A 16373-nucleotide genomic window follows, 5' to 3' on the forward strand; every position below is an offset into this window, starting at 1 on the left:
TGTATGCTGTCAAAACCACATATTATGTTTCTCTCACATTTACCAGCTTTCATCTAGGTCAGCTGAAACTCTGCGTTTGAGACTTAAGTTCCCCAAAATGGGACAAGTATTTTGTCAGTTCCTGGTATGTTTGTACCACGTCATTTGTTAATCATTCCAAATTAAAACAGCATTGTAAAATTGAATATTCAGCCCCATGGCATTGGTTTGGTTTCACAAGAAGCCATATCCAAGTATACACTTTCAAAAGCAAACAATGGTGCTGAAAATTGGGATTTTGGGGGAGTTTGAACAGTTATGAAGGAATGCCTTATTATTTTTTACATCCTCTGAGGCATCAAATAATTAAAAAACCTGCAAGAAACTTTTCCAAAACAAGGCAAAATCCTCTGGAAGGCTAGTACAGTGGTTCTCAACGGGGGTGCCGCGGCACCCTAGGGTGCCGTGATCGATCGTCAGGGGTGCCGTGGGCAATTATCAAATATCACCATTATCGGGTGTATGTGCTGTAATAGTGTGGCAGATGATGTAATGCTCTTTTATTCCAGTAGATGGCAGCAAAGCGCTGTACTATAGTATAACAGACAGTCGAGTTAGTGCTGCGTGACACATGACAGTGGCAGTGTAATACGAGCAAGTGACAGTGATGGGAGAAATTTTTGAAAAGAGAAAATACAAATGCCAATGGGGATCCTGGACAAAATTCAGACGCAGATGGAGACGGTGGGCCACCAAAGAAAAAAGACAAGACGGTGAAATCGAGGCAATATAGCGAAAGCTACCTTTCATTTGGATTTACTTTTTTTTGCTGACTACAGCGTGAATCTCAGCTGCTCACGAAGCATGGCTCCTCTGGGGAAGGAGAAACCGCGTTGGCTGTGGAGGTGTGCGGGGAAGGCGGCCTGACCTCCGTTGATGTCACCGTGGTCAGACTTGGGCCTTCTCGCTCACAACTGGGTTCGCTGAAGGCAGCCTCTGCACTCCGTGAATATTAGAGTGGCAGATTATTGTGAATAAAAGTGTCGACACGTCTAAAAAAAAACACTTGAGATCAGAGCGCAAAATGCTTGAGGATTTTTGAAATGCAGTGTTTTCTGTATCGATTTTCTATTGCGATAATTGGGTTTTGCGCAAAACCAGAGGTAATAGATTATTATTTTATTTTGGTTGGTGGTGTGCCGCAGGATTTTGTAAATATATATAAAAAGGGTGCTGCAGCTCAAAAAGGTTGAAAATCACTGGGCTGGTATGTTGTACTGTAAACAGTCCAGTCAGCTGCATCTTTGCTGAAGCACAGATACTTTATAAAACCCAGTAAATCATCTCCCAGAATGTGAAAAAGCCTTCACCATATTATTTTATTATTATAGCTAATACAATGATGTGTGTGTCCGTGTGTGTGTGTGTGTGTGTGTGTTGCTGGTACTGAATCCCTTACGTTCCAAGGATCTCTTTGAAGTCATACTTCTCTTTCACATCAGAGGTCTTCTTTTTCCAGGCATGGCAATCCTCACCCAGTGGCATCTTCTTGTTGTTATGGTCAGAAACAATACTGTTCAGGTAGAAGACAACGGTGAGGAGAAGTTAAGTGACATGAACAAATAATAATAAAATTAAAATATCTGAATATTTTATTGTAAATACATTAAATCTTATTTTTGACCATTTGGCTTCCTTACTGTAGATCAAGTAGGGGAGAATAATATTTGATAGTGTGATGCCATGCAGGCAAAGTCCAAAATTATCTGACAATCTGCAGACAGACACAGTAAGATGCTTTCTGCTCTACATCTGGGGTTTGTGCCCACTATGCTGGTGTGTAATGGACTGCTAAATATTCAACTTGATCACTTTAATTTCACACTTACATAAGAAACAGCCCAAAAATGCATTATATGTATTACATGTATTATAACAAGTGCTGTTAGCACTACTGACTGGGCTGCTTTTGTTTGTGGGGTCGTCACATTTGCGCTCTGTTTCAGAATTGCACAAGTTGAAGTAGCAAACTGAAAATATGCTGAATTCACACTATTGACGTATCCCATAATCCCTTGCACGCCAGAGAGTTGCTGCAGTCAAACAAGTAAGTAAGTAAGTAAGTAAGTAAACTTTATTTATATAGCGCTTTTCACAGACAGGGGTCACAAAGCGCTTTACAAGGTAAAACAATAAAAATATACAGTAAAAATACACACTCAGTACTAAAAGATTATTGGCCACGAAAAGCCTGTTTAAAAAATAGTCTTTAGTTGCTTTTTGAACATCTCAACAGAGTCCAGGGATCGCAGGGACAGAGGGAGTTCATTCCAGAGACGAGGCGCTACGGCTTTAAAAGATCGGTCTCCTCGAGTTTTAAAGGAGGTTCGAGGAACCATCAACAGGTTCTGACCTAAAGATCTGAGGCTGCGGGCTGAGGTGTAAGGCTGAATCAAGTCAGCAATGTAATCAGGAGCCTGACCATGTAGTGCTATGAACGTCAAAACCAAGATTTTAAAATTAATTCTGGAGGCAACAGGGAGCCAGTGGAGGGATTCCAAGATAGGCGTGATGTGGGCTCTCCTGTTGATGTGGGTCAGAAGCCTCGCAGCAGAGTTCTGGACATACTGCAACTGATTTATCTCCTTCTTACCCAGGCAAGTGAACAGGCTGTTGCAATAGTCCAACCGCGTGGAGACAAAGGCATGGATGATTTCCTCTAATTCTTTCTGTGACACTAATTGTTTAAGTTTGGCGATATTTCGCAGTTGAAAGAAGCAATTCTTCACAAGCTTGCTTGCGTGCTGAGCAAGAGACATTCCTTCATCGAAAATAACGCCAAGGTTTCTAAGGCTTGTTTTTGCCGTTAAGCCCAAGTCACCAAGGAGGCTCCTGATAACAGGAACAGCACTGTCAGGGGCAACAATAAGTGTCTCAGTTTTTTCAGAGTTCAGTTGCAGACGGTTTCCATTAAGCCACTTCTTCACCTGTGACAGGCAGTCAAATAAAGAGTTCAATTTGTGGACTTCTGAAATCTTAAAGGAACAGTACAGTTGTAAGTCGTCTGCAAACAGGTGGTAGGAAATATCCCTGAAGCCTTGAATCAACTGGCCGAGGGTAAGGACATACAACTGAAACAGCAGTGGCCCCAAAACAGAACCTTGCGGGACACCATACTGTAAAACAGCTGTTTTTGATAGTTTATGGCCAGCCAACACACTAAAGGTCCTCTCCTCCAAGCATGAGGCAAACCACTTCAGCACGGACCCCGACAACCCTACCAGATCGCGCAGCTGGTTGATCATAATGCTGTGGTCGACGGTGTCAAAGGCTGCGGACAGGTCTAGCAGGACTAGGACCGTGCATCTTCGTTTGTCAGCGGCCATCATGATATCACTAGACACTCTCAGTACTGCGGTCTCGGTGGAGTGGTGTTTCTGAAAGCCTGACTAAAAAGTGTCATAGATGTTGTGCATCTCAAGGAAAGACGTTAGTTGTTTTGCGACCACTTTTTCCAGTATTTTTGCTACAAAGGGGAGCTTCAATATTGGCCGGAAATTCTTAAGCTCAGACTGGTCCAAGTTAGGCTTTTTGAGTCTTAGTTCCACCACAGCATGTTTAAATGAGCTCGGAAAGAGACTGGATGATGGGGACATGTTGAACATTTTCATGACCCATGGCCTGATTGAGTCAAAAGTATCTAAGAAAAGCTTGGAGGGAAGGACATCAAATGGGCATGAGGTCAGGTTCATTTTAGTTGCAACTGCTGCAATGTCTTCTAGTGACACTCGGTTGAAAGACGACCAGACCTGTAGTGGCAGTTCAGGCTGGACTGGGCCAGACCACAAGGGGTCAGTAAAGGCATTTTTTATGTGTCTGACCTTATCAACAAAGAACTCCAAGAGGTCAGTGCCATCTGCTTTAAAAAACGCAGAGGTTGCAGAGGCAGCATGGGACACGAGAGAGTTAACTGTGTTAAAAAGCACCTTCGGATTTCCCTTATTGGACATTATCAGGCGATGGAAATATTTAGATCTTGCCTCTCTTAATGCATCATTTAACGTGGAAATAAGGTCCCTGAGATGTAGCCTATGGACCTCAAGGTGCGTGGATTTCCACAAGCGCTCCGTTTTCCGACACAGTCTTCTTAACTCCAAGATACTGTCATTTATCCACGGACATGACTTCTCACGGACATTATTTGTTTTGAAAGGGGCCACCAAGTCCAATAATGTGGCACAGTGAGAGTTAAAATGATGCATAAGATCACTGACATCCGTACAGTCATTAAAAGCACTGGGATCAAATAAGGCACAAAATCTGTCAGCTGTAGTTTGTGTAATGATCCTCCTTTCTGCCATTTTAGAGACAGGCCTAGGCTCAGGGGGAACATCAACCTGAAAAAAAATACAGCTGTGGTCACTCAGGTGGACGTCTTCCACATGCATATTTGTGACGTGTAGGCCAAGAGAAAACACCAAGTCCAGAGTATGACCCTTCGAGTGGGTGGGGCCTGATACATGTTTAAAATCAAAAGTTTCAATCATATATAAAAGTTCCAGTGCTGGGTTGGACGTAGTATCATCAATGTGTAGGTTAAACTCTCCAAGAACTAAAACTCTTTCTAATTTTATAAGAGAAGATAAAAAACTGTTGAACTCGTGTAGAAAAACCCCTGCAGGGCCAGGAGGGCGATAGATTAAGATACAGTAAAAAGAGTTTAAAGAACCAACGTTTATTACTTGTGACTCAAAAGAAGAGAAGTGTTCAGTGTCAATCACTCTGCATGTATATCTGTCCTGATACACAGCAGCAAGACCGCCACCTCTACGAGAGAGGCGGGGCTTCCCGAAAGCACAGCAGCCGACAGGGCACAGTTCGTTTAAGTAAAAAAAACTCTCCGTCCTTCTGCCACGTCTCTGTGAGGAACATGAAGTCCAAGCTCTCCCTGGTAAAGAGCTCGTTGAGAGAAAAAGCTTTATTTGCTATCGAGCGCGCATTCAATAGACCAATCCGACTTGATGATGTCATCCCCTTCGCGTCAGCTGGGCGGAGCGTGACTGGTCGCAGCCAGCTCCCACGGTCACGTGGTCCCCGGCTGTACCGGCGGCTCAGGTGTTTCTCCGTTGTTGTTGTTGTTGGTGGTGGTGGGGCCTGAGGCCAAGATGAAAGCTGGGGAGACATCTGAGAGCACGAATGCCACGGAGCTGTTCCATCTCGTCGCCAGCGTCGCAGAGACTCCATACCGATGTTCTGAGGGAGCGGTGGCTGTGACGCAGCGATTTCATTCGCGTCCCGCTGAAGAGGAACCATTTGCAACCACCGGTAGCCTTGGTCCGAGCGGGAGAAACCGGCTGACCACATGACCTGTTTGATTACGCACTGCATGCCGGCCAACATATAGAGAATCCACATGATGACAATTGCAAATGAATATTATACTACAAAAATGTAATTTTTTATGCTTTTTGTCACGTTAATAAGAAAATGCATACATGATACCCTTAAAACTTGCTAAAAAAATAACAAATAATCCGTGGCTGCTACACTTAATCTGCGTGGAATTTAATAAACTCAAACCGAATTTCAGACATATTATATATATTAGTCTGGAACAAAGAGGACAAACAGTGTTGTAAAGAACAATAATCAAGACGTTAAAGAGCAAACTTCACTTTCCCCCAGAACGACATGATCAGGAAGCGAGCGTAGCTCACAGCAGCTCCCACTGAATATAACGGACAGACAGCCTGTGATTCTCGCATGTTTACATAAAACAAATGCAATAACAAAATCTATAAACCCAGAGAATATATTCATGAGAGTTTTAGGCACAATATAAAAATAGTTTTATGTTGCGATATTAATGGTGCTGTCCGTGTGCAGCGGTTAAAGTGCAGCCCGATCAGAGCATCTCAGTGCAGTTCTCAATGTTACTGAGATCTTGCAGCGTGGCGGAAGTTTTGCGGGATGTAAAATGTCAATAGGGCGAATGGAAACACATGGATTTCTAAACACACACACACACACACACACACACTGACAGAGAACCAGGTGAAGTAAAGGATTGTTGATCAAGGTTAAGTGCATTTCCCAGCATATTGGTGCATTATGACAAGCTCTGAGCTAAAAAAAAAAAAGTAAATAAAACATCTAGCTGAGAAAATACCAAAAATAAAATAAAATAGTATAATTAGTACTGTATACCTCGTACATATTTCATCATAATTCCAAATGTGTTGTTCTGCAGACATTTAACACTTTCATGTAAGCCAGTTAGACTGTTGCATAGTATATTATGCAATTTTAAATACTTCAAATTGATTCCTAAACTGTCCATTGGAATGTTAGTGTTGCAGAAATTTGTCACATTGTACTTCAGAGTGCTGTGTCCACATGAATTTCTGCAACTAATGCACACATCCTACTATTTTGGATTGTAGATGCTGGATAGGTTTTGTAGTACTGCTATAACGAACTGATGCAGAAGGTGGCAGCAATAAGGATGCCGGCTGCCATTAAACACCATAGAAGAAGAGAGGGTTGCATTTGATTTACTGCACAGGGACACGTTTTGAGAGGAGTGTGTTTCGTGTCAAAATAAAGCCATAAACACTAAAAACTGAAGGTATTGTAAGGCCTGAAAGAAGCTTCTGTATGAAATATTTTAGCCATAGGGTCAAGTGACAGGGGGAAGTGTTGGCTTTTTAAATACTTGAGATCAGGGTTCTAGCTACAGTGGGCAGCGCCGGGTGGTACAGACGGTTGCCCAGTTCCGGATCACCTTTTTTAAAGTCCCGCTATACAGAGCTATAATGCAACTGAATGTCCTTTAATTGTGTATTGTTGTATTGGATATTTGGATGTTATTTAGCTGAAAAAGTCTGGGTGGAGTAGCGCTTCTACTTAAAGTGTGAAGCCACATTATGTGTGGTGCAAATATTTGCCAGAAATGGATCACTCTTGCCGGTTCTGGATCACGACACTCTGCGTCACTTTGGGAACATTCCTGGCATCTGGCTAGAGCCCTTCTAATGCAGAATGATACACACTGTGACCGAGAATGTGTTTTGAACACAAAATGATAGAAATTATACTTATTAAATGAGAATTTACTTAGTTTCGAAAGGCACTGTTATACGTTTTTATGAGCAAAAAATGAAGTGTGGAGGTGAGATTTCTCCCGAATTAAAAAATAAAAGCCCCCACATTCAATGCCCATTCGTGATGTTGAGATGACCCCCAAAGTCCACATGACTCACAAGTACTGACACAAGGCTGCTGCTTCAGTGATCTGCAACCGGCAAATTTTCGCATCTGAGATAAATGTGCGCAGCAATTAAACAGCAAGACATAACACACTGACATTTTCTACCCAAGTAAGTATTTTCCCACTCTAGAACCAAAAACACCGAATGGCTAACTCACCTTTACTACATCTTAGAGATCGTTACTTTCAAACTTGCAGGAATGAGTGAGTGAGAAAATGACGAAGGTCCTTTGAGTGCTGATTACGAGAAACGGCGGCGCAAATACTACAGCAGTGATCTGGACCTGGCAATGATCCGGAACTGGGCAAGTGACTGTACCATCCAGCGTCCCGGCTCTCTGGTTCAGATTTCCTCTCCCGGCCAGGACGGATTTTCTAAAAAATTAACTGAAATGGTGCTGAAAAATGTACCAATTTGATAGTATTTCAAGCTTATAGTGTTGTACTTTTGTTTTATTTTGCAATTTCAAACAAATAATTACAGAAATAAGAAATATATTATTCTTCCTCATATACTCTTCAGATATAAAGACATAAAGACATGGATGACCTCTAATGTCCTGCTTTTAAACTCAGATAAAACTGAAGTTATTGTACTTGGCCCCACAAATCTTAGAAACATGGTGTCTAACCAGATCCTTACTCTGGATGGCATTGCCCTGGCCTCTAGTAATACTGTGAGAAATCTTGGAGTCATTTTTGATCAGGATATGTCATTCAAAGCGCATATTAAACAAATATGTAGGACTGCTTTTTTGCATTTACGCAATATCTCTAAAATCAGAAAGGTCTTGTCTCAGAGTGATGCTGAAAAACTAATTCATGCATTTATTTCCTCTAGGCTGGACTATTGTAATTCATTATTATCAGGTTGTCCTAAAAGTTCCCTAAAAAGCCTTCAGTTAATTCAAAATGCTGCAGCTAGAGTACTGACGGGGACTAGAAGGAGAGAGCATATCTCACCCATATTGGCCTCTCTTCATTGGCTTCCTGTTAATTCTAGAATAGAATTTAAAATTCTTCTTCTTACTTATAAGGTTTTGAATAATCAGGTCCCATCTTATCTTAGGGACCTCGTAGTACCATATCACCCCAATAGAGCGCTTCGCACTCAGACTGCAGGCTTACTTGTAGTTCCTAGGGTTTGTAAGAGTAGAATGGGAGACAGAGCCTTCAGCTTTCAGGCTCCTCTCCTGTGGAACCAGCTCCCAATTCAGATCAGGTAGACAGACACCCTCTCTACTTTTAAGATTAGGCTTAAAACTTTCCTTTTTGCTAAAGCTTATAGTTAGGGCTGGATCGGGTGACCCTGAACCATCCCTTAGTTATGCTGCTATAGACGTAGACTGCTGGGGGGTTCCCATGATGCACTGTTTCTTTCTCTTTTTGCTCTGTATGCACCACTCTGCATTTAATCTTTAGTGATCGATCTCTGCTCCCCTCCACAGCATGTCTTTTTCCTGGTTCTCTCCCTCAGCCCCAACCAGTCCCAGCAGAAGACTGCCCCTCCCTGAGCCTGGTTCTGCTGGAGGTTTCTTCCTGTTAAAAGGGAGTTTTTCCTTCCCACTGTAGCCAAGTACTTGCTCACAGGGGGTCGTTTTGACCGTTGGGGTTTTACATAATTATTGTATGGCCTTGCCTTACAATATAAAGCGCCTTGGGGCAACTGTTTGTTGTGATTTGGCGCTATATAAAAAAAATTGATTGATTGATTGATTGATTGATATGATATCAGTCACCTGCTTTCAGCGTTTGCTGAAAACGTTTACGTTTTATTTTATAGTTTAAAGGTTCCCGTTTCCAAAAAGCTCAGAGGAATGGTGAGAGCGAGGAGAAGGGGGAGGTGCAGGAGGAGGGGGGAGGAGCAGGAAAGAGCGCTCACGAGAGTTATTCTTCAAACAAGACATTTAGTGGTTATATTGTTTTTGTTGTTTAAGTAATGCAATCCCACTCAAACATGTTGGAAAAAAAAAACTATCATGACAGAAAAACTGCCTGCTTCACTGGATTAAAGAAGAATAGAGCAAATGCTATATGCCCATCAAATATTAATGTTTTTAATCTTTTCAACATTATTTATTTTATTACCTTAGACTTTGACAGAAACATTTTAAAAAGCACTTTGGTATTACAAATATTACAACATAAATGTCATTTTTTTGTCTATTATTCTTGTTTTCAGTGCATCTAAATCCACTCAAAATTGGTTAAAATAGGGCTTGCCAGTAACATTTTAGAGGTATAAAACCCTATATCTTCAGGAGGCTTTGCCCACTTGACCCCCGCCGGGGTGTCCTACCATGAGCCACGGCTGGGTTTGAAACAACAACAAAAAAAATCCCTGTAATTTCTGATGGAACCTGAACGCAGCAGCAGGGTTGGCGGTAGTGCACTCGCCTGCTCACGCCGTGCATGTGCCCGCCATCATCCATATAAAATAAAACTTGTAATATCAAAGATACTATAGCAGCACAAATAAAAATTTAACAACACAAATCAGCACAAACGAAGCACAAAAAATGTAGACCAGTTTGGTTCATTTTGGAGCAAGCTGGGGGATGATGACATCATCATGCAAAAATAAAACTCTTAATATCTGTGAATTTTTCTGCTTTTGGCCCAGTTTGCCATGTGCCTCATTTGCTTATTTTCTTAAGCAGATGTTAAAAAGCAAATGTTCTCAATATAGTGTCTGGTGTCAGAGTGCTCACAGAATACTGCAGTCACAGGTATCACCAACTAAACCCAGATAGTGCAATTAATTTAAGTCCTCCAGGACTAAAATAGCCCTGTTCATATCTGCAGGCCTGCCTCCTCTTCATGATGCATGCCACGTAACTTCACACTATATAGAGAATGTTACACATTGATCTGACTTGTATGAGTCATAAATAAGGGCATGTAATATCACATTTAATTGTCCTCCATTTGGTTGGTAGCAGAGCTGTAACCATTGTTTGATTTGTGGTTTATTAATAGACTATCAAATGATTTGCCAACAATCTGATAATCAATGAATCATTTAAAAAAGTCCAAATTCTCAGATTTCAGCTTCTTAAATGTGAATATTTTCTGCTTTTTTTAAACTCATCTCTGACCTGACAGTAAATCAAATACGAGGGCTGTCCATAAAGTATAGGTCCTTTCTATTTTTTTCAAAAACTATATGGATTTCATTCATATGTTTTTACGTCAGACATGCTTGAACCCTCGTTCGCATGCGTGAGTTTTTCCACGCCTGTCGGTGACGTCGTTCGCCTGTGAGCACTCCTTGTGGGAGGAGTCGTCCAGCCCCTCGTCGGAATTCCTTTGTCTGAGAAGTTGCTGAGAGACTGGCGCTTTGTTTGATCAAAATTTTTTCTAAACCTGTGAGACACATCAAGTGGACACGGTTCGAAAAATTAAGCTGGTTTTCGGTGAAAATTTTAACGGCTGATGAGAGATTTTGAGGTGATACTGTCGCTTTAAGGACTTCCCACGGAGCAAGACGTCGCGCAGCGGTCCCAGGCGCAGTCGTCAGCCTGTTTCAAGCTGAAAACCTCCACATTTCAGGCTCTATTGATCCAGGACGTTGTGAGAGAACAGAGAAGTTTCAAAAGAAGTCGGTTTCAGCATTTTATCCGGATATTCCACTGTTAAAGGAGATTTTTTTAATGAAAGACGTGCGGGCGGATTGCAGCGTCGGCTCGCAGCCGCCGCGACGCTCCGCCACAGGAAAAACACCTCCGTCAGAAGCCTTAAGGACAAGTTGGAACATGTCCAGCTGTTAAACAATTTCTCATATACTCACTCCACTGAAAGCCATCAAAAGCCGCCTGGAATTTACAAATGGTTATCAACACGGAGGTGTTTTTCCTGTGCCGCCGCACCGCGCCGGCTGCGTCCCGACGCGCGGACCCGTCCGCACGTCTTTCATTAAAAAAATCTCCTTTAACAGTGGAATATCCGGATAAAATGCTGAAACCGACTTCTTCTGAAACTTCTCTGTTCTCTCATGACGTCCTGGATCAATAGAGCCTGAAATGTGGAGGTTTTCAGCTTGAAACAGGCTGATGACGGCGCCTGGGACCGCTGCGCGACGTCTCGCTCCGTGGGAAGTCCTTAAAGCGACAGTATCACCTCAAAATCTCTCATCAGCCGTTAAAATTTTCACCGAAAACCAGCTTAATTTTTCAAACCGTGTCCACTTCGATGTGTCTCACAGGTTCCGACGAGGGGCTGGACGACTCCTCCCACAAGGAGTGCTCACAGGCGAATGACGTCACCGACAGGCGTGAAAAAACCCACGCATGCACACGTGGGTTCAAGCATGTCTGACGTAAAAACATATGAATGAAATCCATATAGTTTTTGAAAAAAATAAAAAGGACCTATACTTTATGGACAGCCCTCGTATCTTTGAATACCTTTGAGTATCTTTGAGTTGTGGTCACATTTAAGGACAGAGTCTTGGGATTTAAACAGACAGGTTATGTTGTGGTCTGGGCTGCAGTCTGGTCCGTTGGTCCTTTTCAGCTCTGTTTACCTGTTTCCTGTCTGTGGATTGCCTGTCAGCCAGCTGCTGAAATGACACACCTGGGGCTCCTTGAAGGGGCTCTAGTTAAGACTGAATTGGGCAGACCTTCGTCATCATATTCTTCAGTCACATCAAGTATCTGTAGCTGGTTCTAACTCCACCCTGCTAGTGTTCTCGTCCTCCAGTGCCATCATTCCTCAGCCCCTCCTGCTGGCATTCATTCATCATGCAAATTTATCCATTCCCTTGTACAATCATCTCTTTCTCTGTATAAATAAATCTTGTAATTGCCTATTTAACCTGTCTTTGCTCTCTGCATTTTGGGTCCAATCAGTCAGTTCCTTGATCAACCGTAACAGAAGAATTTGGACAGCCATGGACTCAGCGGGAGCAGACCAGCTTTGACAGGCCCCCTCAGCTCAAGAAAATCTATTAGGTTAACATGATCAGTTGATTCAGACCCTCTGTGATAATAACCAACTCCTTTCCAATCAGGTAGCTAAACTGTGCAATCAATTGGCAACCTCATCTAAACTATTAATCTGTGGTAGTTAGACATGGGCCGATAACCAGTTTCCCGGTATACCGCGGAGTGCTCTCACTGTACTGGGATGGCACTCCCAGTTGAGGTAGTGGCACTCCCAATTGAGGCGTGGCCACCTGCCAACAATCCGATGCAAGTCAGTATGTCCAAATTGACAGCTAATGAGAGAGAGCACTGCCTTCTAGCAGGCAAGTGCGTGTATTGCGCCCAGAGGGGGCAATTAATTAGGAACGGCCTGGTACAAGCAAAAGTCTCACCAGTGGCCAGATTTGAGACATCCAAGATGCAAATCCCAGCCATTATACAGAGCAAAGACCAAACTTTTCAGACTTCAGCATTAATTGACTACTGTGCTGAAACCAGTTTTCTGAGTACACATGTTGCTTCACAACTAAGCATTCCATTGGATAAACCCCGTCACCCATCAGCATTAAAGCTTTGGACGACACTAGACTCACCATTCTCATCCCCGTTCAACTGATCACCTTGGATAATCATCAGGAGAACATACAGTTCTTCATATATGATTCTGTCACTCTGATTGTGTTGGGTCATCCTTAGCTCCTTCAACACAACCAGTGGCGGGCACAGCTAACCAAAAAGTTAGCTTCGATAACTGGTACTCAGCTAACTGAAAAGTCATCTTTTTTAATGCTAAACTGATAAACTGCCTAAAAACTTAACAGAAGCTACAGATAGCCGATATCTTTCAATTTTGCCTCCCATACGCTCTCAGCTACTAAGAAGCTGATTTTGATGTTAAACACTGCCAAAGCTTCTAATAGAATCAAAGGCGATCACAAACCCAAACAGTAAATGAGCCAGCACTTGTCTTTGTGTGCGCTGCTCCCTGCTGTAGGAAATCATCATTTACCCTGATAGGATACAGTGGTCCAGCGATGAGGCAGAGGTCTTGAAATGGAAAGCAGGTTTGAATTATGGTTTTGCTTTAAAAATAAAATTATTCCGGATGAATAACTACATTAATCAATCAATCAATCAATCAATCAATTTTTTATATAGCGCCAAATCACAACAAACAGTTGCCCCAAGGCGCTTTATATTGTAAGGCAAGGCCATACAATAATTATGTAAAACCCCAACGGTCAAAACGACCCCCTGTGAGCAAGCACTTGGCTACAGTGGGAAGGAAAAACTCCCTTTTAACAGGAAGAAACCTCCAGCAGAACCAGGCTCAGGGAGGGGTAGTCTTCTGCTGGGACTGGTTGGGGCTGAGGGAGAGAACCAGGAAAAAGACATGCTGTGGAGGGGAGCAGAGATCAATCACTAATGATTAAATGCAGAGTGGTGCATACAGAGCAAAAAGAGAAAGAAACAGTGCATCATGGGAACCCCCCAACAGTCTACGTCTATAGCAGCATAACTAAGGGATGGTTCAGGGTCACCTGATCCAGCCCTAACTATAAGCTTTAGCAAAAAGGAAAGTTTTAAGCCTAATCTTAAAAGTAGAGAGGGTGTCTGTCTCCCTGATCTGAATTGGGAGCTGGTTCCACAGGAGAGGAGCCTGAAAGCTGAAGGCTCTGTGTTCACAACCTGGTACCTGGCCTCTCTATTTCTGCATAGAGCGTTTCTATCTGTGTTCCGCCGCAGTGTTTTTTGACTCGCTGTTTAGCAAACTACACTTTTCTAGCCAACTGTTAGTTTTGGTCTGAGTGATTGTAGCAGCCTTCTCATCGTATTCTCCTCCTTCACAGTGACCTCATCCTCCATCAGCTCCACAGGGGGCCACATGGACCACGGACCACTCAGCTCCTCATCTAGGACTGCCACCTGTACACCAGTTCTACGTGGCCTGCGACCACCTGATTCCACCACAACGCGGGCCGGGTTTCCACTCTGCCAACCTCCAAATCTGGACTCACTATTTGTGCAGCATTAGTTCTGTGACACCTTTCTGGAACAATAAATCCTACTGTCTTTTCATTCAGCCTCCCTGCTTTGGGGTCCAAGCCTGGTTTTCGGGTCAGAACCATAACAGAATCAATGTAACATATGTTAGTGTTTACAAATAAATGTGCTTTTGTAAAATGTCATTTTTTTCATTTGTATAAAAAAAAGAAATTTCAAGATCCCGCTAGACAGCACCTAAGCGCACGCATGATGACATCACAACTCTATCTGGTTAGGGAGACAAGGTTTCTTTCAATCACAAGAACTGTCAAAAAACTTTATGTGTGGTTGGAGTTGTGTAGCGATAGGAATCACCTTTTGAATGCTTGAATAACTATGTCAGTTGCACAAAGAAATCAAATAATAGTGAAAACATGTTCATTGCGCCCAGAATGGTGGTATTTTGGTCGTTGAACTTTGCGGTGTGGTGTCAATAACGCATCAATCAGTCGCTCTGTGAGGCATCATAACACAATGAATCAATCAGACGCTCCGTGTGGTGTCATAACATCCGATCGGTTAGCGGCTCTGTGCGGTGTCAAAACAAATCAATCAGTCGCTCCGTCCTGCATCATAACACAACTAATCAATCAGTCGCTTCATGTGGTGTCATAACATCCGATCGGTTAGCGGCTCCGTGCGGCATCCTAACAACGAATAAATCAGTCGCTCCGTGAGGCGTCATAACATCAAGCCTGGTTTGCATGGCAAGAAAATTAGGCCGATATCCGACCCGATCTTCCCCTTCCGACAATCTTAAGGACGCCCCAAAAATCGTGATGACACTAAATATAATCTTATAAGATATTCCTGCCGTGTGTGGTTTGTAAGAGTGCTCTGATCTGCTCAGAAGGACGGAAGGATCAGAAAGTGAGGTGTCTGACCTGGGAATGTTCGTTTGTGAAATCTGTTCGTGTGTTGTTTTTACCGTGTGACTGACACCACACACTGTACAACTAAACCTGTCAGATCTATGATTTTTTATCTCCACGTGTGTGTGGTCTCTCAGATTTTGGAAACCTACAGATACGTAATTTTAAAATCATGTTGTCGACAACACTGTGATATAACCAGCTGCCAGTAGATGGCAGTGTTCTATGCATTTTGACTGCCGGTTATATCACACGGCCTGAATCACAATTTAACAGACTTGTCGGCTTTTAGAAAAGCAACCTGGGCTTCTTCTGACATTTTTACATGAAACATACACAATGTCTATAAACCCAGAGAATATATTCACGAGAGTTTTAGGCACAATATACAAAGAATTTAATGCTGTTGTCCGTGTGGAGCCTGGTCAGAGCATCTCAAATACATTTCTTCTGTCGTGAACTTTTACCCAGAATGCACTGGGCAGAGCATGTCCACACTAAAACAAAACCTTCAAAATTAGTGTGGTACTTTAAAACTAAAACATATATCTGATATTTTCACTTTATAAAACTTCAGACGTGATGTTAATTTAAATAACTTGTCTGAAATTAGTTTGGTTAAAATTTTAACCATAAGTTAAAACTGTATGCCTCTGGGTGACTTGGGTGATACTGCCAGCGTATCAGTATGGGGTCAAAAGAAATTAGGTTTTTTTTTTGGTCTTTTCTACGACCAGTTCTCCTTTGCCTGCAGAGGATAGAGTGGTTTCTTCTAGAACTAGCTCTTCTCTGTTTGTAGAGGATAGAACTGCGCATCTACTACAAAAAGCTACATCTGCAAAAATGTTAGCGGTCTAAAAATTATTGGACCGAAACGTATTGGAAGATAACTGCTCCAATGATGGTTTACAAAGTTATCTGAAAAGCTAATCCGATAATGAAAACATTATCTTCGATAATTAGCGGTTAGCGGATCTGTGCCCACCACTGAACACAACTCAGTCATTGACTGTCCTCTGACTCAATCTACCAGTGGAATGACAAGTGTCACTCTTCTTGTTTAGGTTCTGCAGTCCCGCCCACCGAAGGGGCATTATGGAGCCTCCACCTGTGGAACCTATCTCACTTTCCTTCATGCCTCAGTGTTATCATGACTTTGCTATGGTCTTTAGTAAGGACCAGGCCTGTTTTTACTAGCACATCGACCTTATGACTCCTGCATTGACTTGCTGCCAGAAGCACCTTTGCCCACCAGATGGTTATATAATCTTAGCCATCCGG

At 42.6% G+C, this 16373-nt stretch overlaps 1 protein-coding gene across 4 annotated transcripts in view; it reads right to left on the reverse strand.

The window, feature by feature from the left end:
• camk1b (calcium/calmodulin-dependent protein kinase Ib) overlaps positions 1-16373 on the reverse strand; it is a 157631-nt gene that overhangs the window by 114135 nt on the left and 27123 nt on the right. For 3 of the 4 annotated variants that reach the window (XM_034166958.1, XM_034166957.1, XM_034166959.1), the window contains one exon: positions 1439-1552. The exons of the other annotated variant lie outside the window; for it this stretch is intronic. In XM_034166958.1, coding sequence (XP_034022849.1) covers positions 1439-1524 — 86 coding nt within the window. In that variant the 5' untranslated portion in view covers positions 1525-1552. The remainder of the gene's footprint in view (positions 1-1438; positions 1553-16373) is intronic. 4 annotated transcript variants of the gene reach the window in all.

This window comes from Thalassophryne amazonica, chromosome 3 (assembly GCF_902500255.1).
Source record: "Thalassophryne amazonica chromosome 3, fThaAma1.1, whole genome shotgun sequence".
Lineage (NCBI taxonomy): Eukaryota > Metazoa > Chordata > Actinopteri > Batrachoidiformes > Batrachoididae > Thalassophryne > Thalassophryne amazonica.